This window comes from Pteropus alecto, unplaced genomic scaffold (genome assembly GCF_000325575.1).
Source record: "Pteropus alecto unplaced genomic scaffold, ASM32557v1 scaffold94, whole genome shotgun sequence".
NCBI classification, from domain to species: Eukaryota; Metazoa; Chordata; class Mammalia; order Chiroptera; family Pteropodidae; genus Pteropus; species Pteropus alecto.
The window spans coordinates 905,299-928,595 of record NW_006437736.1 but is presented as its reverse complement, the minus strand read 5'-3'; the positions used below and the strand labels follow the sequence as shown (position 1 = coordinate 928,595).

General features: G+C 36.3%; 1 protein-coding gene across 16 annotated transcripts in view; it reads right to left on the bottom strand.

The window, feature by feature from the left end:
- The window catches only part of RBFOX2 (RNA binding fox-1 homolog 2), a 164,185-nt gene that overhangs the window by 35,479 nt on the left and 105,409 nt on the right, over nucleotides 1-23,297 (bottom strand). For 10 of the 16 annotated variants that reach the window (XM_025048798.1, XM_006914492.3, XM_025048791.1 and 7 more), the window contains exons 2-4: nucleotides 17,927-18,151; nucleotides 4,547-4,693; nucleotides 1,833-1,886 (exon numbers count right to left, since the gene is read on the bottom strand). In XM_025048798.1, the coding sequence (XP_024904566.1) occupies nucleotides 1,833-1,886; nucleotides 4,547-4,693; nucleotides 17,927-18,151 (426 nt within the window). The remainder of the gene's footprint in view (nucleotides 1-1,832; nucleotides 1,887-4,546; nucleotides 4,694-17,926; nucleotides 18,152-23,297) is intronic. The other 6 variants (XM_006914491.3, XM_025048792.1, XM_025048803.1 and 3 more) reach the window with 2 other exon arrangements.

Genomic DNA, 23,297 nt, shown 5'->3' with positions numbered 1-23,297 from the left:
AGTTACAGGGAGAAGCAATTGAATCGGGTAAATTTAAAAATTTTTGGTAGTAAGCAAATCCCTGAAGTCGATGAAAGAAGCCTTAAGAAAGATCAATTTCCTTTGCTTCACAAGAATTCAATCAAATTATTTTCTTGGCAAGGAACAAATCCTCGATGCCTGGTGAAATTGCACTGGGCTTTAAGCTGTCAGCGTCGCCTGGAGGATATTTTAAGTGCATACACTTAAAAAACACTTAAACCGCTACTTTACATCAACAGTGTAGTCAATAATCTTCATATATTTATTTTACATTCATGTGTTACTCATCTCTAAACCACTGTCACTTTTCCACCTTGTATCTGAAAAGGTCACAAAAAATAAAAGCAAAATACACAACAAAAGAATAGAAATCCATTGTGAGGAAATTACAATCAAACTTTTACTGGTTAGAATTCGAAGAGATTTCACTTTAAAAATACTTACCAGGTAAGTGCTGGAGAAAGTTCTGTATAGGCATATTAATCTTTTTGTGTTTTAACTGAAAACTGGAAGCTTAGAGTATAATTACCTCTTTTAATAATTACAAAATAATTATGGTCAGAATTAAACACTTTTAGTGTTGATGCATTCTATAAAGGAAGGGAATAGTAATCAGGATCATTAAAACGGTAGATACATTTGTGTTAGTACAGATGGGGGCGGCGGGTAAATGTAACTCCTGATAATGTGTTATTAATTCCCAAAGTACAGTGAATTTGGAATAAGAAATTGAAGAGAAATAATAAAGCAAATAAATGAGCTTTCTCAAATTACAGTCTTAAGAAAATTTAATCATAGCCAAGGGCTACTTTCAAATTTTAGGAGAGCTGACCAGATGAAAATTAATTCAAAAACTGGTCTAACCTAAAAACACAAGTAAAACTGAATGTAGCGAGGTAAATATTTATAAGCTTGGCCACAGCTGATTGTGTCTGTAGGGTGGAATTAATTTGTTGAGGAAAAAAACTTTCAAATAAAACTTTCCGAAATTCAGTTCATCAAATATTTTTCCACAATGCCACTGTAAAGACTTTAACCATTTCTTCATTCCTAAAAACACTACTGCTTATTTTAGTGTATAAAAATTCTAATCACATAGATTGAGAATTTAAAATAAATTATTAAAAGTTTTAATAAAAAAGTTCAGTTCTTATACAGAACACATTTAGAGGAGAATACATATATCAAATTGTATACTGTTACTTCTTTAATTTTTATGCAAAAAAGAAAAATCAACTCACACTATTTGTAACTCGACCTCCTGCAGCTTGCCTACCTGGGTATAACTCAGGAGGAAATCAGTTGACAGGGAATTCCTGAGTCACTACTCTCTGTATTTAAGCTTTGTCAAAATTTATTCAAGAGAGAGAGCATTTTAACTGAATAACTGAAATATTAAATTTGTTCTAAGTATGTCATTTCAAAGTTCAATTTTTAAAAGCTGAACTGTTCTAACAGAATTCAGGACAGAATTCTCATAGAATTTCACTTTCGTCAGTCCTCTCTCTCTTTTCCTTTAAAATAAGAAGCTTAGGCCAAATTTAAGTCTAATAAAGAAAGTGTCTCCGACAGCCTATCTTCCTGACTAGCATATTCTTCCTTCGAACCTCTACTGCTTCTACCTCATGACTACCAGTTTAAGCATTAGGATAAAGTTTAGCCATGTGGTAGCTTATTTTTAGAGATAATCTAATCCAAGCTAGATAGCTAGGGTACTTTTCTTGAAAAGCAGTTTAAGTTTTATGATTACGTACTGTTTAAAATAAAACTAAAAAGAAACCAAGCATAGTTCATGCTGAAATGGAGCTTACCTTAGAGCCACGTTCATTAAAGATTATTTCTACGTCTAGGATTTTGCCAAACTGCTGCAGAGACAAAATGAAAACATTTGTTTATGGTCAGCTTTTATCCACATACTTTACTTTCTTTTGAAAAAAGAATAGGGTTTCTTTTTCTTTTACTTATTTAATTAACTTCCATGTTTCTTCTATCTGTTGATAGAACCCAATACCAGTTTCGAAGTTTTCCTCATCACTGAGCTGAGTTCTCCTTTTTCACTTCACGCACTCACGCCTTACCCACCTCTAAACGGTGGAAGCTGTTTGCAGAAGAGATTCAGAGTTACCCTGTTACAAACTCCTTCACACGGGCAAGAACTAGGGATTTTCCCAACTACAGCTTTACTTTTTTAAATGTCTCAGTTTTAAGAAGTAAATCCTAAGTAGAAAGATATTCTATTGAAGGCTATTTTAATTCTCCTTTAAAAAAAAAAATTTATGAAAGTAAAACATGTTCATTGTAAAATTAGAAAATTAGATTAAAAGGAAAAGGGAAGCATAAAATGAACCTTAACCTTCTGGTACATAGCCTTCCTGGCTTTTCCTTGGGCACATATTGTTAAAGAAGTACTTCCACATATTATTTTATTTTATTAATATGCTATGAACAACTTTCCAAGTCAATATATGGGTTATGTCTATAGGTTACAAGGTATTTTCCATCGTATTTAAACATTCATGGACATTACGTATGATTCCATTTATTTGTCACTTTAATCTTTCTGCAATGAACATCATCAAGAATATTTTAAATAGTAAAACTTTGTTTTGTAATTCAGTATTTTAACATTTGGAAAATCAAACAAAGCTAAAAACACAAAGCCTAAATAACTTAACTCTATAGTTAGAAAGCTAAACAGCTGAGTAGCAGGGCATACACAAATCACAGTAAATTATCTGCAGAAAACATATATGTAAGGTGACAAAACTACCCGTCTTAATTGATATTTGGATGAACTTCATGAAAGAAATGTGCAGTAAATCTCCAGATGTCTTTTTGGCTCACACCTCCCTCTAAGTACTGGACTCATACCCAATTTATCTATTTCACTTGGATTTCAAACCAGACATTGGGAAATGTGCAAAAACTAAAAAATGCAAAGAGCAAAACAGAAATCATGCTTTCTCACTGGGCTCAATCATTATTATCTTTAGCAAAAAAAAAAAAAAATTTTTTTTTAGATTAAGACTTCTGGGCTTGATTCCAGTTTCATCATTTAATAGAAAATTAGATAACTCAAAAAAAGAGGAAACTGTCTTATTTTAGGTAGGAGGGCGTTTAATTCTTACATCTATCCTACAAAACTAAGATGTGTATGGTGTTTTTGAGTTTGTTTTCTCTGACATTTTCTACTGCATCCTTATAACATCCTTCTAGAGTAAGGACTGCCTTCCTTATATGGTTAAGAAAAATGAGACTGAACGAAGCTGTTCATCAAGTTTACAGAGCTAATAAAATAGAAATAAAATGGACATGGAATCCTCGCTCTTCACCAGCGCTACTGTCCTTCTAAGTAACAGGTGCTACTCATCATGTGGAAGAAGACAGAGTGACACCTATCTTCTTTTATTTTATTTTTTTGCATTTAGTGCCTTATAGGAAGGGTGTAATACATTTTAAAAAATCACTGATAACTGGCCTAGGCAGATCTTCGACGGACACTATGTTTCTGATTCAAGAGAAAACACACTTCTGACACGTGAGCATGCATTCCATTTACGCAGACCTCCGAGATTAAGATTCCATGTCATCTCTGATGCTTCAGTGGAGGACCTAGTACCTCATACTCCTGGGAAGTTTCTTCTTACGTGTAACCTGAATTCTTATGCTTCTCTTTGTATTTTCTGTTGCTTTCTTTTCTGTAGAGGTGGAGACCAGCTGGCTCTCATTTTCTGGGTCAAAGCTCTCTTCAAGTACTTCAAAAATATCACTGAATCTCAACCCTGGCCCGGCCTTCAGTGTGGAACACATATCCAAGTAGCCAGCTCTAAGTGACAGGACTTCACTGCATGAAATGGCCAAGACTTAAGAAGGGCATTTCTTTTCTCACAAAAGCACTAGGCAGCAATACTAATAAAATTTAAAAGAACCCAATTATCTCTTAGTCCTAGTCCAAGTTAAGAGTTTGGTCAAATTAAAACAGGCAACAACACATAAGCCCAGAAGAAAATTAAGATTCTCAGCAGTCGTTCACTTTCCAATAACTTAAATCTTTGCTGTTACACTTTGTTTTCATGATAGTGGTTTTGAGAGTAATTAAACAGAGGGAGCGAACTAACCGCCTATACCTGATTTTAGGTATTGATTGGTCTTGACACTGATGAGTTATAAGCAAGGAAATAAAAACAAAATAGAGGTACTATCTGCTTTCACAGATATTATTTCATTTAATTCATAACACTCTGAAAGGCAGGAACTACCATCCTGTCCTGACTTTAGCACTGGAGGTCTCTTATCCCAAGCAAACTGGATCCCACGGTCACCTTATCTATGGGAGAACCTGCCGAGGCTGACGTGCAGAAGAGACAGAAGACAGGAAAAGTTTCTGATGAAAATACTGATTTACCACAGGATCTTACCCAATCGATTTGTAGTTTTATCCTAAAGTACTAATGACTAATAATACATCTGGTGGATTAAATTCTATTTTAATGGTAAAACCCATAAGAAGACTCTGGAGACTTACCCCAAACATCTGCCGGAGGTCTGGGTCCCGGAAGCGGAAAGGAATATTAGAGACATGCAGTCGTTTAGGGGTAGATTTACTCTCTGAATTTTCACTACTTTGTGTCTGTGACTGCTGGCCGTCTGTCTGTGCTCCCCCTTCTGTCTGCTAAGCAAAGAAATAAACAACAATGAATGAAAAATAAATACAATTGCTTCACAAGAATTATGTAAAATAACTGAAGTACTCCTTCACCCCAAGCCTTCTCAGTGAGTCTTTAAGCAAAAATTACAGTTGTCCCGTCAGAGAAAAAAAAAATATAAAGATGTTATCTATGTTTAAAATATAGTTTAGGTCTTTTGAATATTTATAGGACATTAGTAAAATGGGAGATAAAAGAAACATTAAGTGACTTGCTCAAGATCACATGGACATTCATTAGAATAACTAAAGATATAAAAATAATATCATTATTCTTAGATTCTTAGTAGAGCTTTCTATTTTTGAGATCTTTCCCTTTTGAAAATGATGAGTCTGTTGTGCTTAGCTGTAGAGATCACAGCATTTCTGGTCTATCATTTCAAGAAATAAGGAAATATTGTTATATTTCACTCTATTAGTTCCAGAGTTTATGACTACTGGGTTAGCAAAATATTATGTTATTATTTATGAAGAGGAGACACTTATGACAATGAGCATTTTTATTTAAAAACTGAAGAAGCTTCTTACTCTGAAACCAATGTTTCTGGAGAGTCTAGATACTCTCCTACCTAGGCAATTCCAGCTAACTTCAGCATAAGAAGCCAACGTTCGGTAGCCCAGAGGTGCACTGAGAAAATCTGTTGGGAAAGGCTTGAAGGGACCCTGACTAATCTGCTACACACACAGAAATGCTAGATTTGTGTCTGTCCATAAGTGAAAGTATAAGTGAGTGTGATAACGCATTTAAATCATGTATCTCTTTTGCAACATCTCAGGCTCACGTTCATTTAATTTTTTCCCCAATGTCCTCAAAAAAGTTGCTATGTCAAGAAACACTTTTGACAAATATCTAAAAGGAGTAATATATTCTAAGCATTCAAAAATCTTTATTTCGAAGTGTTCATCAGGTAATTTAAGAACCCTGTTTTTACTATTCTCTATGAAGTGCATGCCAAACCAAATGGCTCACTGAGCTAATTAAACCAATATACTTTTAAAACAGGAGTGGGAACCTGCTGTTCATATTATCTCAGCAGGGTTAGAACTGAGTCTCTAACAGATTCTTCTGGATGACACAGAACAAATCCCTTCCCTTTGACCCAATCTTCAACTAAAAGAAACTGCGAATCAGAGATACTTTTGGCTCAGAGATGTTAGCAACCATCTTGAAGTGAAGTCTGAGACTTTAAAATATAAAGGATAATCAGGAATAAACTCCAAATGAATACCAGCTTTTCAAGTGTCAATCTAAGTGATGGCAGCTTTTATCTCATTCCATTCAGGCCTTGCAGATGGCTTAAATGTGCAATGATTCATGTGATATAAAAATAGCAAAAAAGGGAAGAGCTATGAAGCAGTGTTCTGCGAAAGTGTAAGGTTTTCAATCATCAATCTGGGCACAATGCAGACTAAACAAAACAAATTATACCCAAAGATGAAACTCACTAAGTTACTAAAACAGCATCATGCATCAATTACAACTAATGCTCATCATGCACCTTCACACTTGCCTTTTACATCTCACAGCTGGATCACATAAAACTCTCTTCAATCAAACTTTAAAACCACCAAATCAGATCTGCAAGATGTCAGTGTATCACTCTGAGAAAGGTTAAAAAGACTGACTCTAGCTCTAAACCATAGTTTTAAATATAACATATGTAGTCACTGTAATTCATAATGAGGTGACAGGATAAATGAAAACTAATGATTTCTTCAAAGTATGTTGCCCAAGCCACTTATTTGTTGCTCTTGAGAGTTTTTTACAGCCTTGAAGACACAATTTAAGAAGAAGGGTAGGAGCCAGATTGGTTAAGTTTCTGGCATTATAGTGAATATTTGTATTTTTAAAAACATGAAATCTTTAATTCCAGAAAGATAGGCAAGTGGAAAAAGTGAACTATGTCATTTCAAAATTCTCAAACCTTCTGAGTTAAAATAAATTTTTAAATTAAAGTTTAACATACACAGATACAAATGCACAGATCGCAAGCATACATCTGAATAAATTTTCACAAAGAAAATACACTGATGTAACCATCAAATTAGATCAAGCAACAGAACTTCAGAAGCACCCTTGGTCCCTACTCCAGTCACCATCTCCTGCCAAAGGGTCACCACTATCTGGACTTCTAACTCCATCGATTAGTTTTGCCATTTTTAAAATTTAAAAAAAAGGGGGGGAGGATTATACAGAAAGTACTCTTTCGTGCCGCCTTCTTTTATACATTATATCTGTGTAATACACATATTGTTATAATTCATTCATTCTTTTTCTTGTACAGAATTAGTGCTGCTTCTAGTTTCTGGCTAGTGAGTTGTTACATGATTATTTTTGTTACATGTCCTTTGGTGCACACGAGCATGCATTTGTCTCCTGTGTATCCATCTAGGACTGGATTTGCTGGGTTAAGGATATGTGGAAGTTCACAGATCCTGTCAGTTTTCCAAAGTGGCTGTACTAACGTATACTCAACCACATATGAGAGTTCTAGTTCTCGTTAGTACTGTCCTTTTCATTTCAATTATTCCTGTGGGTGGTAGTGGCACACATATTGTGGCTTTAATCTGCTTTCCTCTCTTTAAAACTATGATTATTCTTTCCACTTACAGAATTTTGTTAAAAAATGGGAATTCCTTGTAATAGCAACTGTTTTGAGTGCATACTATATGACAGACCATTACCTAAGGCTTTTAATAATAATTTATACGTAAATAGTGTTAACTATTTGCCTACACTGGCCTACATATTTTAATTAATGTATTTCTTTAAAAAACCCTAACAGTAGGTATTCTTTTTTTTTTTTTTTTTTAACCAAAAACATGGTAGCTAATATTTTTACCCTACTTTTCAGATGAGGAGTCTGAAGAATAAAAAGATTGCCTAAATAATGGAGCAGAGATTTGAACACAGGCAGTCTGGCTTCCGAGTATATGTTCTTAACCACTATATCATATTGTACTTTAAATGTATTATTTTTTTTAAGTTCTCACAATAATCCATGAGGAGGTACTATTATTATCCCCAACTGACAGAGGCAGAAACTATGGCATAGAGAGGTTAAGTTAGTTGCCAAAGGTCACAGATTAAATGCCAGAGTAGGAATTCAAAATTAGGCAGCCCCATTTCATGCGCTAAACCAACAGTCCCCAACTTTCTGGCACCAGGGACCGGAGCTCCTATGAGAATCTAATGACTAATGATCCAAGGTGGAGCCGAGGCGGTGATGCTGGCGCTGGGGAGCGGCTGCAAATACAGATGAAGCTTCACTTGCTCACCTGCCACTCACCTCCCACTGCTGTGTGGCCCAGTTCCCAACAGGCCACGGACCAGTACCGGTCCAGACCCGAGGGTTGGGGTCCCTTGCTAAATCGCTTCCTTTCTCACACTGCACCCGCACTCTCTTTTCTTCTAAGAATGAACACGTGTGGATCCCATTCACTCACTCTCTCAGGACCCTCACCTGAAGGAGCAAGACCTCTCCTGGGTGGAGGTAGGCATGGAGGAAAGGGACAGGGAAAGCTCTACAAGCAGTGATGAGTATTCTATACCTTAATGGAAGAGGCGCAGGTCAAGCCATAAAAGGGAAGAAAAGCAAGAGGAAAGAAAATCTGCAAGGCACACTGAGGGAAAAAAGCCAGAGAAGTACTAAACTGATACTCAAAGGGGCTGAAAAGCAGATTTCCATACAGGGTGGATACAGGAATAGGAAATATACATTGAATGTAATTAAATGAGATATTTCCCATGTGGCAGTCTCAACTTTAAGTTTACCTCAATATAGACTACTAATTGTTGAAATAGACAAATCAGAGAAAAAAGCAAGTTTTTACGTTATATCTTTGTGAAAAGTGGGCAGTTAGCTGTTCTGAGAAAAGTCGCAGTCAACAGAGCATTGGCTGGCTTCATTTTCTATGTCAGCTGCTGAGCAGCTTTACCGACTGTATAAACTGCGCCCCAAGGTTCTGTTTTTCCCCCTCTGCGGTCATTCGGTCCTTCGCTGACCTAACCGATTCACTGGGCAAGGGATGAAACAGAAGGGGCTGGAGGCTGTGCACTGAGTTTGCAGGGAGCATGGGTGGCGGCAATGCTTCAGTCCTGGGACTGAAGCCTGTACGTCCACTCTGAACCACTCAGCTTCCCCGTGAGGTCCAGCTCTCTGTCCACACTGCTGACGAACCCAGGGCTTTTCATGCTGAAAAGCGAAACAGATTTTTAAGTCTCAAATCCTCCTAAAAATGTTTTGTTTTGATGAACTCAAACTTTAAAAATTCTTATAAGTGGGAAATGGATGAATTGTTCTGATTTCTCTACGAGACAATGAAAATATTTTAATTATACTTTGTGAACAAATGTCCTGTTATGGTCTGAAAGACAACTCTGGGCAATATAAGATGAAGTATTTTCCAAGTCCCTATCATAATAAGACTTAATATATAATCGGAGACCCTAAGGAATCCTTTGATTAATTCAGGAATAATACTTTGACTTATGAATTTTCCAATTTCTTCAATCAATAATTAATTTTCATATTTTCTGAGATCTCTTCATTTCTTATTTTCACCTTTTGGATTTTAACTGTGAACAAGAGATTGTAGACCTCTAGTTAGAATTCAATTTCTTCAGTCAAGGTTTAAGTGAATCCTCTTCAAAGAGTGAATTACATATTTTCACAGTGTCACAGAGGCAGTCACATATAGTGCAAGGGTCATGGTTCTGAAAACTGCAAAATTTAAAACTAAACTTACCAAAGGATAGTAGATATTTCCATTAACAGTTAAAATTAGAGCTGCCATGTGAATTGCCATACAATTTATATAACTCTGAAATTAGGCAATTAACTATTTTCATTTAGGAAGATTCACATTAGTTCTGTTAAAGGAACAAGATTGGACTCGAAATGGAGTCACTCATGCTAAGCCCCACGTGTCAGCAAACCAACACTTAACTAAATGTCTGTGCTCAGCTCTCCCAGAAAGGGAAGGCCCAGATCAACCAACCACCACTTGCCTATCAGCGCAAGTTATCTGGCCCAGCTCCAAGAGTTCCCTCTGTTCCAATTTAGGAAAGTAACCCTGCTTTAACCAATCAGCAAATGCCCGGTATGACTTTCTTGTTTCTGCTCCCTTCTGTCTATATAATCTCTTGTCTAGTACAGCTCTTTGGAGCTCCTTTCTATTTGCTAGATTGTATGCTACCCGATTCATAAATCACTGATCTGTGTAATTTACTGTTGAATTTTGTTCTTTACCAGTTTAAAATCTGAACAAAAGTAAAATTTCATTAACTTTTCTATATCATACTATTTTAATTCTGAATGATTCACATCGGTATAAAATAAGATTGTGATGTACTTTATACCCAAGAAAATCTAATAGAAAGTTCATTGACCAAAATGGCTTTAAGAGCAGCTAAAGGGTATGTGTGTGTGTATACAAAGTACATATCACAGCAGGATTTCCCAAAGGGTAGAGTGCTATTCCTGTAGGATGTGAACTGGTATTTTGTAGAGAATGGGTTTCATGGTCAAACAAATCTGGGAAATACTGGACTAAACAAGGTTAATGGGCTTCCCGTGAATTCTGAAGAGCGAGAACTCACCCTTCTTCCCAAACATGTATTACACATGTCATCCACTCATTCGTTTTTGTAGAGGAGGCTATAAAATTCACTTTAAAAAATACTGCTTTAATGAGAATGACTCTTAGAGGACTAGCTCCTAAGTGTATGAGAGAAGAAAATGGCAAAAGAGAAAAGAGATATAATTGAATAGCCTGTTAATTTGTATTGTTTTATAAATCAAGGGCTGCCTATAACACTTTCTTTGAAATGAAATCATTACATACTAATAGTGTCATTGCTAATATTTACTGAATATTTACTGTGTGCCAGGCAGTACATCCTAAGAACTTGCTATTCATTTTCTCATTTAATCTTAAAAACAACTTATGGAATAGGAACTGTTATCACCATTTTTACAGATGGGGAAAATGAGCATTAGAGTTATAATTCTCTCATGATTACTAATTTAGCAAATGGAAGGAGCTAGGAGCTAAACCAAACTCAATCTGATGTCCAGCATTCAAGCTCCCGAATGACAATATTAAATAAAAAGTTTTTTCAAAACAGTTTTTTTTTTCTAATTCAGTTTTTCGGGTTGGGATACTTATTATGTCACTTTACGGTGCCTTAAAAAAATAAGGAATTACAATTCATGTTGCTCCACCAACTATATTTGTTAGCATTCAAAGCATTTTTATAAATGTTTATAATGGAGTATAACATGGGCTAAAACCTGGTGGAGTTAGATCATATGAACTTCTTGTTAAAGAACAAAAATATCCTAACATGATAGAATATTTTTTTTTAAAGTGAAATCTTGATCCATATGCTTATTTACTGAAAATCAGGGTATATCACAGTGCTAATATACAGTGAAACCACTTGTAATATACTGAATATAAAATTATTTTATCTAATGCCACCATCAATTTTGGGGGCATAGAAAATTGAATGACATTTACATAGAGCAATTCCCTATTTGAGAAAAATTACTTTTAGATTTAGCTACTTTAAAAAGCATTTCTTCCATGTGTTTGAATATTGCTATGACAAGCCAAATCTTGAGAATCTAGTTCTATTTAGGCATTTAAACATAAGCTAACTTTTTTTTCCGATAAACCAATAATTCAACTTTCTTCAGAAAATATCTAGTTCTTTTTTCAGTGGGTCCAAGTGCTATAAAAAGGAATTACAAAGGGCATCATTTGAATATGTAATATCATATATCATCAATATCATACTGTGAAACAAAAACCAATATCACACTGTTGAACAAAAATCATAGCACGTCACTTATCTAAAAATTATATATAATATATGAGTGAAACACATGTAGATCACTTCAAATTTTAAAAACTTTACATTTAACTGAATGATTCTTTAATATTTTATGTACGATTTAATTTTAGAATGAAAGAAATCTGTTAGTCCATTCTAGTTGGAGTTTAAAGTTGAAGAGTAAGTGGCACTGAAGACCATCCCTATGGACACCTTTTTATTTTTTATCATTTGCATGGATGGGGAGGCAGGAGAAAAACTAGAATAAAGCTCGACTGAAATCAGATTTCCCGTCTCAGCTGTTACCAGCTAGTGGAGCCTTGTTCAAGATACTTGAAACCGCTGACCTCTGTTCTAAAAGGAAGGTATAAGATGATTTCTAAAATCCATTGTAGCTTTAAAATTCAGTGATTCTAATCAAAGTTTACTGACTTCAAAAGATAGTACAAAATACTTATGGAAAAGGTACAACTCTTGTAGACAGAAGAAGAGAAACCACGGCTCCCTATTACTCATTAGCGCTCCTTCGCCCTGGCCTAACCCGGGAGAGCGGAGAGGGTCAGTAGAGCCCCACACGACCGTTCCTAGCACTTTTTAGTTCTAGTTTCTTTTGCTGGGCTTAAGCAAGTAAATAAATGAAAGAGAGCAAAGGGGAGGCCATAGTGTTGTCGTTAACAATGTTAACATCGTGCTGAAAGGGTGTCTTGAGTCTTACATGAAGCAAAGGGATAGTTTCTCTATTCAAAATTATCCATGCCTGGCTCTGAGTATGGTTTTCTGTAGCAACTCTTGCATTTTCAGACCAGACTAGAGTTTCCTCATGGATCCAGCTTTGAAATTGCTTATAGGTATCAAAACTCCAGAGCTGGAGGATACAAGTAATTACTTTTAAGGGTTAACTGATAACATGTATAGAGAGTGTGTACTGTAGGCTCAACATCCTTTTATTACTTTGGGGGAAAAATGAGGGCCTCTCTCTGCAAAGTGAATGGCTGGATGAATGAACTCCTTTGTAGCCCCAGGCCTCTACCTCTAGCCTGGACAGAGAACATAGTAATGGTTAATAACTACATTGCAGGCTGAAGGTAATATGGCCCAACAACACACAATGTGATAGAAAGACGTGGGTCCCTTTTCCCATTATGTTCCAGAGGTCCTCATCTGGGCAAATGGGCCCACTTAATGTTAAGGGCTGTAACTTCTTGGCGATGTTTTAGTGAGTCACCAATCCACGAGGCACCTCCAAGTGAGGGAGTCGGTGGATAAATCCATGAGAGGATGGTTAGACAGTAGAGGAATGCAAGGAAATCTGGCTTCGGCCCTAAAGGGTGTGTGACAGAGTGAGGAAACTGAGGATGATGGACGATATGGGGTCCAAGCTACCTTTATTAAGAGTGAAAAGCCACCAATGGCTTTTCCAAGGCCACCAATGAGGAGAGTTACAAAGTCTATAGCTGACTAACAGAGTAAGGCCGTTCAGCCATTTCCTCAAATCTCTGCTTCAGATCCAGCAACTCTGTTCCAACACTTCAAATGGTATTATAACATCTACGACTACTAATCAATCAAAGATGCTTAACTCTGCCTTTTTAAGTTTCTTTTTTTTTCAGTCAATAAACACCAAACATTCATTACACACCAATGGGAGTAATAAGAGGACAAGTAACAGTTCCTGCCCTCAAAATATATAAACAAATGTAAACCTCATATCTGAAGATTATCCCCTAAAGCTTGTTTACTTCAAATACTTTGGGTATTTACACCTGCTGGCATTTGGAAAGATATCCAAACATATAGGAACTGAGGTCCTTTCTTCTCTGCAGGCAGGCTCAGTGATACTCCAGCCTCTAGACCCAGGTGGGAGACCCCTAACTGCTATCTCTTTTGCTAATGCACAGTATGAGACCAACTGACTGTCAATAAGCTCTCATCTTAAAAGCACAAGAAGCTTCTAGACCAATGTTGAAATCAATTTCTAAAACATATTTTAGAAAGAAAATTCCAGATTTTGTTGCTTATTTCTCATTTTTGTGTAAGTCTCTTCTTTTTGTTCTCTCCATCGGGACAGGATTATCCAAGATAAACAAGATCTATATTAAAATACAGCTGTAGCTCACAATAATAAAGAGCACAAATAAGTTACATCAATAGGGACGGCTGATTTAAAAAGATGGTTAAAAGCAATTATCTTAAAGAACTATTTAAACAAGTAATTTCCACAGCATTTCTAATTTATTCTCCCTACAATCCTGTTTTTTTTGCATTATTAGCTCCATTTGATAGAAGAGAAAACTGAAACTTGAGATAAAATAATTTACTCAAGATACAGTTATTGCATAAGGATCACACCTTTGACTCTGATCTCATTTTATTCATCCAATCAGCTGTCAAATACTGTATATTCTATCTTCATAATTTCTCTGTCATTCAGCCCTCCTCTACATAACTACTGCAACCCACTAGTCCAGAACCTCATTACCAGTTCCAAGCATAAGACTTGCCTAAAAAGTCTCTCTGCTTTTCCACTCACTCTGGATACGCAACAGGTTAACCTTCTGGAAGCACAATTCTGCTCACTTCCATTTCACTGTTCAAAAGCCTTCAATAAAGTCATTTTGCAGCCATGTATTCAAATACTCATCCCAATTTATACTCCAGCGACTCTTCTCCCACCTTATTTCCTATTCGTATGGAGCAAACATCCAAAGCTTCAGCCAAATGGAAACCCATGCTTTCATTCAAAGATATCTAGATCTCTCCCATCTCTCCAACTCTGCCTTTAGAAAGGACTTTCCACCACCGTCTATGCATGTTCGAATTCTAATCACTCTTAATTCGAAGCTCAGATCAATGCCATCTCCAAAAAGCCTCAACTTCTCTCTTCTCAGACCTCCCCTGGCACACCTGTACCTTCTTTCATTTTTTCCGCAAGAAATATTTACTGAGTAACTATTAAGTGCCAGGAACTGTGCTAAGTCAGGGAATGCAAAAAATGAACAAAAAGAACTTTTTTAAAAAAGCTTACAGCTTAGTTAGGGAGACAAAAGCAAACAAAAAGATCACATCTTTTAAGTTCCACAAAATTGGTCAGCTTAGGAGTCTACTTGAGCCTACATGAAGTACGCTCAAATCTGGCTTTGCCTAGGAATGCAGTAAGCAAGGCTTCCCAGCAGAGCTGACGCTTAATCTGAATGGGAAAAGATGCACGGGTGCCTGCTAAGAGACTGACGCGTGCACACACCATCTTCTGTTGCTGAGATGGAGGTGAGGAGTCAGAGGGGTACAGTGAGGGCTATTTTATGAACCATAATAAAATACTGTTTGTGGAAGCAATTTTTAAACAGAAAGGTGTCACGCAAATTTAGAGTATCATTTATTTACAAATAACAATGCTTCCCATCTACCTTTTGAATGTAATTGGCCACAGGAATCAGCAGACTCATTTTTAGAAACATAATTAGATAGTAAAAGTTTAACAGAATAATCCATAATGTTGTCAAATCTAGGTTTTCGGATGTATGCTCAATCTTTCTCTGTACACGCACGTCCCCTAGGAACACACACACAACTTCCAAAAGCAAACAGCTTAAGAGAAGCGGATTCACATTTACATTTAAAACATACACTTAAAAATGTAAGAAGTATCTTCAACCAGAGCTTCCTAATAATTTCCCATTTTACCGTTAACAACGTCCTAATCATAGAACCTGTGCTATCTCTGTCTGTAGACACAATTCAAAGGGGATTTTCCATGTTCTCCTCAGTACAAATCAACTGACAATCTATACACATGGATTCCTAATTTTATTTTGATATTTGTTTAAGAATTCAAATTGATCAGTATAATACCAAATTATATAGTGAACAGTTCTAATATGGATGAGATACAGAAGTCTTAATTAACTGTATATATTTATATTAAGGAACAGAGATTACCCTTAACACTGTCACTGTCATTAGAAACATCTGGGAGTCTGAAACAATGGGAAATGGTGGTGATAAGAAAAAAAAAAGGGCCGGGGATGGGAGGGAATGGGCAGTGGTGAGGAGAAACACAGTGAGTAACTGTAAACAACCATGAAATGATTCAGGGAAGGGACCTCTGGCTATGATGGTGTGAGCACGTCAGTGACAACAGTAAGAAAACTGGACAAAAGTGCCCAACAGTCATTTCAGGGTTCCAGAAATCAATCAAAGGCAGATAATAAACAAAAGTTTCTTGAAAAATTGCCAGAGCTTAGGGTAATACCGGCAGGAGTTTGTAAACTTATTGTCTGAGACTATTCCAACCCCTAACCCCACTTCCAACCCTTAGTTCTGCTTGGAGAACCCTGTTTTACCAGCACAGGGCTTAGGGCCACAAAAACCAGTAGCTTTGCTGCCAGAAGGGGTAGACTCAACTTGGGGCCTTGGGCAGGGGAGCAGTAGATAACTCACACTTTTGTCGGCTAAAAGTGGCAAACTTGTTTGGAGCCTAACAAGGGGAATACAGTTCTTCTAGCTTGAGGTTGTGGTCTAATTGGGGTGAGTGGTGGGCGAGCAAGAAATCTAATGGGGGGACCCTGGTAACGAGACTCACAGAAGGGCTGGATATGCTCTCCTCACTGACTGTGAAACTGCATGGAGGAGGAGGAGAGACCAGAGAGGGCCAAAGAGAAAGGAAAATCCAAGGCAAACTTGAGACCTGGCTAAACTCTGAACGTGCTTCCCAACCCACAAACAGACGGATCGACCAAGGGTGAAAGCCTTACAAGCTCGAGGTGCTTAAGCGCAACCTCTGCCCAGATCACTGGCTGACCACCACTAAGCTAGGGAGACACGGGGCGACTTCCGGCCAGGCTCAAAGGTAAAGATGAGAGTGAAAATCAGTAAGCAGAAGCATCAGTGACTGTACACCATGGAGTAGCCACATTCCACAGTTTAAGTCCAGGTAAAATTACTTAAAACATACACACATACAAATCTTATCAAGTAGTTTAAAGACTAAATAAAGCTCTTCTGATAATCTGATACAAGAAAGGCAAAAATAAATCTAAAAACTCGAGCTAGATCTTCCCATGTTAAATATAGCACATCTTTATCTTTGGAAATATAGCACACAGCTCCCACGGCTGATATGATTCTCTGTAGGATGACATACCTGAGATACACACCTATTGCTAATTTAAGACATTCCCTTTACTTTAGCAAGTTAGTAGTAAGAGCTGAAGTCAAAGAGGTGGTGGCTGGGACCAGGGATTAGTAAACCAAGCACCGAGTTTAGATTTTATTCTGAGTATGTTAGGGAACCATCAGTTAAGCAGGAAAATAGCATTACTTCCATTTTTTTATAAAACCTATCCCGGCTGCTATGTGGAGAATGGATAAGTCAGGCCACAGTAATACAGGAAATAAGTGATGAGATTTGGATTAGAAGGGCGACGACGACGATAAACACCTTACATGAGTTCAACTCTTTTCAATCTCCCAATGGCCACCTGAGGTAGGCACTACTGTCTTCATTTTACCGATGAGCAAGCTAAGGGAGAAAGAGATTATGTAACTGGGCCGAGGTTGTATTGCTAAGCAGGGGCCATATAGGGACTCAAACCCAAGAAATCTGCCAGAAGGGCTGAGCTCGTAAGTCATGTTCACTATCCAGCTATACTCCTAAGATAAAAAGAGGCTGAAGTAAGAAAATGTTTTAGCGTTATGGTTGCAGGGACTTGCTAATGGGCTGAATGTAGAGATGAAGGAAATAAAGAAATAAAGAATGACTGATAGGTTTTGCTTGAGGAATTAGATGAATTTAGTAGTATATATAGAAAGAACATAAAATAAGAGGAAAAGGGGTCCTAGAACCCAGGCTTGGTGTATCGCAATGTTCTAAAAATTGAACAGAAAAAGAGGAACCAGCAGAAGAAAACTAAGAAAGAACTTTTCGTATTTAGGAGGAAAATAGCAAGTATCAGAAAAACCAAGAGACTTAAGTACCTCAAAGAGGAGGGAGGAGGCAACGTGTAGGGGATGCTGCTGAGCAACTGTGTATGACGAGAACAGAGAAGGGACCAGGAGATTTTGCAAAATGAAAGTTACTGGGAAAGCTGAAAAGAGCATCCTCCTCCTCAGTTTACTCCTGCCTCTGCGCTTACCTTGTTGTATTTCTGTTCCACCTCTAAGCTGTAATCTCCAGGGCGGGCTAGGACTGTGAGTTTTAATTCTAAGCCCTTATCTTGTAATTACAATGCTTGGAGTAGAACTGCAATTACATAAATGCTACTTAACGTAAAGTTAACTCAACGGGTTTTAGGTATGATGATTAAGATGAAGATTTCGAAGATGGCACACACCCTTCCTTTTCCACCTCACGATACACATACCGTAAGAGATCCGTTTTGTGTGCTAGGTGAGTTGCTACTCTGTTCTCCATGCGCTTGCGTACTTCCGTAGAGTGTCAGGTTATGCTCACTGGTCTGGCCGGCATAGTCCTGAGTGTGTGGCACTCCATATTCTGTGGGAATTCCATTCTGGGGAGGCGGTGGAAACGGGATGGTAGTAAAAGGCTGAACCATTGCGTCAGGAGTTGTTGTTGGCTCCTGGTTACCCTAAAACGAGGGTGGGGGAGGAAGGGAGGGAAGGAGGGAGGGAGGAGGAGAGAGACAGAAAAAGAGAGAGAGAGAAAATAAGGAGAAAAAGTGACTTTAAATTTTTACTGCACAATTTTTAAGGAGAGTATATAAAATCCTCTGAATATTCACTGCTCAGATAAAATAGAATAAAAATAGAATACTTACTGCCTCGGGATTGGGGAAAAATATTACTACACACACACACACACACACGTGTGTATGTAGACACAAACACACAGCCAACTTCAGTCAGTCTGTGGTTACTAGACAGGTCCATGACCATATTAAAGATGACTAGTTACCAAAGGATCAAAAATTTTCCTTAAAGCCAAGTTTCAAAAAATGCCAGGAAATTTTTCACATTAGATACATTATAAGAGCTGAAATTAGTTTGGGCCATTAGTATTTTCTTTAGGATACTCTATTCCTTTAGTGATTCTTAGGGGAAAACAAATCAATTTCATTAAACTACAATTCACAGAAATAGGTAGAATGACATTATAAATTAAATTCTCAAAACCAGACAACACAGATCTCTATAGATTTTAAGAGCATAGCATTCAAGAGAAAGTATATTATTTAAAAATTAATCTTTGGACTTCAAGATAGAGATTTATTTAAGTCTTGGCTACTAGGTTAATAATAATAGTTAAAAAAAAAAACCCTCCTTAACTTAGAATTATTAGAAAGAGACAAAAAAACTTGAACGAGTTTTCCATAATTACTGTTAGCACTATCAGGCTAACAACAGAGCAGGACACTTCTCCACATAATATCTGTTCCTAGATGATTACTTGGGTGTAATATTTGAAATATCAATAAAGAATATGCAGTAACTACAGAAATCAGAAGTCATTTTGGCTCCATAACGTCCTTCCCCCATCCCCCAACCCCCATCTGCCCCACACTTCCGTTTTGTCTTTAAGTTCAGACACAAAAGAGGGGTTTAAATCTTGTGGAACAGATTTGGCAAAGCCCTCCCTTCTCAACAACTGACCTCCTGACTTTCCATTTTATGCCATGAAAAGTGAAGCCATTATTTTTACTGAAGATACACAAGTCTGCAAAGTCTTGAGCCGCTGTCCTGAAGTAATAGGCAGAGATGGCCAAATGCTTCAAAATGTTAGCACTTTGATAAACCTCCCCCTCTCCGCCATATTTTAGACATCAAATCATTAGGGATCAAAAAACTCTGGGTTCATGTTACTTGGTTTCCTCTGAGTCACAAGCATCACTTCCTTCCAACAAGGAACTAATTACTCCTTTCCCTCTCAGTCTCCCAACTCCTTCTTTCCCCTCATTCAAGAGAGGATTCTCTACCCACTGAGAACTGCAGGAAACTGAACTTTCAGCACCGTTTTCTAAACATCACCCCAGGCTTTCAACACTGACTTGATGACCATTAAACTCATACTATCTCAAACAAAATGAATCCAAAGCTGCAGAAAGATCTCACACTACTTTTAAAGGAAAGTTTAACCATCATCACTATAATCAGTTATTCTGCAAAAAACAAAACAACAACAACAACAAAACCCAGAATAAATATATAAAGGCTGCTATAAATGGAGAAATATATGATCATGGATTAGAAAGCCTGATACTCTTAAGTCGACCATGTACCCCGAACCCCACAAACCCAATCAAAATCTCAGCAGCTATTTTTGCAGAAGTTGACAAAGTCTAATGAAAATTATTTGGAAATACAAAGGACCTAGAATAGTCAAAACAATTTTGGAAAACAAACAAACAAAAAAATTGGAGGACTTATACTATCCAATTTCAAGACTTACTAAAAAGTTACAGTAATCAAAACAGTGTGGCACTGGCTTAAAGACAGACAAATAGATGAATGAGATAGAGAAGAAACCAGAGATAGACACATGCATAAACAGTCAATATTAAGGCATCAAATCAATTCAATGAGGGAAAGAAAAAGCCTTTAAAAAAAAATGAAAAACTGAATACTCAATGGAAATAAAATAAATCTCAACCCTTATCCCATATCCACCAAAGTTAACATACCGAAATTTAAGAGCTAAACCTATAAAACTTTTAGAAAAAAATAGGAAAATCTTCACAATTTAATAATAAACAAAGAATTCTTGGGACACAAAAAACAACTATTAACATTGATAAACTGAACTTCATCAAAACTGAAAAACTTCTGCTCTTTGAAAGGCACCATTAAGACAATAAAAAGACAAGACAGAGGCTGAGAGAATATTCGCAATACATACATCTGACAAAGGACATGTATCCAGAATCCAGAAAGAACTGTTAAAAAAGCATAATGAAAAGAATAAAGCATTTTTCAAATGGGCTAATGACTTTAACAGTCAACTTCCCACAAACAGATATCCCAATGTGCAAAAACTACATTGAATGGGTGGCTCAACACACTAGTCATCAGGGACATGAAATTAAAACCATATGAAATTCCATTTTACACCGACCAGATGGCTAAACGATTGAAAACTCCAAATGTTGACAAGTATGTGAAACAAAAACTTTCATACATTGCTTATCAAAGGGTAAAATGGTATACCTACTTTATAGAACTGTTTTGCAGTTTTGCTTTTTTATAAAGTTAAAATACTTCTTATATATACACAAAAGAAATAAAAGCATATGTGTACTAAAACACTTGGATGAGAATGTTCACGGAAGCCTTATTCATGAGAGTCCCAAACTGAGATCGATTATACTGAAACCAATAGAGCAGAAAAACAAATGACGGTCTATACACAAAATGAAATGCTACACAGCAAAAAAGAAAAAAAAGAAAAAGGAAAAAAAAAAAAAAGAATGAACTAACAGCAACATGGATGAATCTTAATATCGTGTTAAATGAAAGAAGCCAGACCCGGCAAAAAAAAAACAAAACAAAACAAAACAAAAAAAAAACACATACTGACTATATAATTCCATTCATATGAAGTATAAGAATAGTAAGAATAGGAAAAACAAATCTATGGTAATAGAAGTGAAGTAGTTGTCTGGTTTTTTTTAGGGGTGTTGCATTGATGGAATTGGTACTATGAAACATTCTGGGATGATAGAAATGTCATATATCTTGTTATGGGTCGTGGCATCAAATTGTTAAAATTCATTAAACTAAATAATTGGAAAGTATGTGTTGTATGTTAATTAAAAAAGAAGACAAAAAACCTGTTAAACTTGGAAATACTTGTCATTATTATTAAAAAGCAGAAGATAATTTCACTTATCACTATTAATACTAATATGTACAATAAGACAATAAAAATAAAATGATAAAAATGAGACAAGTTATCCTTACAGATATGGCTATATACTTAGAAAAGCCAAAAGAATTAACTCCAGACTAGTAGACCTAATAAGAAAAATGTCAGATTTATACATAACTATATTCAAACTAGCAGCAACCAGTAATTCAAAGGTATAACAAAACTTATAAAACATACGATATATAATATAAAACTTGACCTAAATAGATATAGTGTGTTTCTGGAGGAATACTTAACATAAAATTGTTAATCCTTCCCAAAATAAAATGTATACCTTAATGTCATTTCTAATCAGAAGCGAATAGTGTCTGGGGAAGGAAATAGGACTAAATACTTTCTAATTTGCATATGAAAAACGACTGATAACGTTTGGAAAAAGAAAAACCATGAAATGGGGAATGTGCTACCAAATATTAAAATGCCATAAAACTATGTGAGAATATATAAAGTGATTAGTGCAACACTGATGATCTTAAAACAGCTTCAAGTTTATATGGAAATTCAATAGAAGATAAAGGTGGCATTTTGACTCAGTGTGTGTGGGGGAGGATGGTTTATTTATCATATGACATTTGTAAAAGTTGCCTACCCACCAGAAACAAAATGAGCCCCTCAGCTCATACTCAAAAAAATTCCAGAAGGAATAAAATCTTATATAACAACTAAAACTATGAAAATATAAAAAAACTTGGGAGTATAACTAGGGTGTGGAGAATTTTTAAGTGAGACAGGAAACCTAAAAACCAGAAAGTGAAAAAAAATGGCAGGTTTGGCTAGAAAGTAAGGAAAGAAGAGAGGGAGGGGAAAAGAAAGGGAGAGAATTGGACTTGAAAGTCAAAAGTAAAGCCAAGTGGGGAAAATATTTGCAAGAGTAAGACAGACACACTAATCACTAATGCAAGAACAAGTCACGCAAATTGACAAGAAACACACAACAGAAAAATGCACACTGAATAATTCGCAAAAGATGAGCTAAAGATGGCTGATATGATAAAAATGCTCAATCTCACTAACAAGTGAAAATATATATTAACAGCAAAATAAGTGCAATTTTTTTAGTCATCAAATCAACAACAATAAAAAAAAAATAAAGTTTTTTGAGGTATAACTGACATACAATAGCCTGCATCTATTTATTTAGCGTTCACCCTGGTAAGTTTGACATATATACGTATACACACATGAAATCATCACCACAATCAACAGAGCGAACGTACCTATTCAAAATCCCCAAGTTCCCTGTTGCTCCTAATAATAAGCATGTATTACTTTTGTAATAAAGCCTACAAAGTATTTTTAAAAGAGAATGACAAAAAATGTAATCAGTAAGAGGAAGCACTGAATTACTGCTATTCTTAAGAAAATGACAGTGACATTACCTAGAGATACAGACTCATGACATTCTTTCATTTTAAGGTTATATAGCATCAAAATTCATCTGCTTTCGGCATCCAAGAATCATTTCCACATAGTACTACGGATTGCTTTACATCAAAATCTTCCTTTTGTTTAGTTCTTAGAAATTATGCCATGAAAACCTTAAATTCTTACCCGTAATTTTTCAGGGAAAAAGTCTACCTTTGCCACTCATCGCTGCTTAAGTTCTTTTCATTATCTCCAGGTTGGGGTACTGTAGATGATTTTTCTGGAGCTATTTAGGTGTCCTAAGAGGGAAATAAAATAATTCTCTCCCTTCTCCTTCAAATTATTCAGTGCTATATTTCTATTGACCTACCTACATATCTACCTACCCCTCTACCTACCCACCTACCTACATGAAGCATGCCACTTCAAAAGCTCTCGCAGGATTTACTGGCCTGAAGACAGATATGAAAGAGAAAATTCAAATTCAG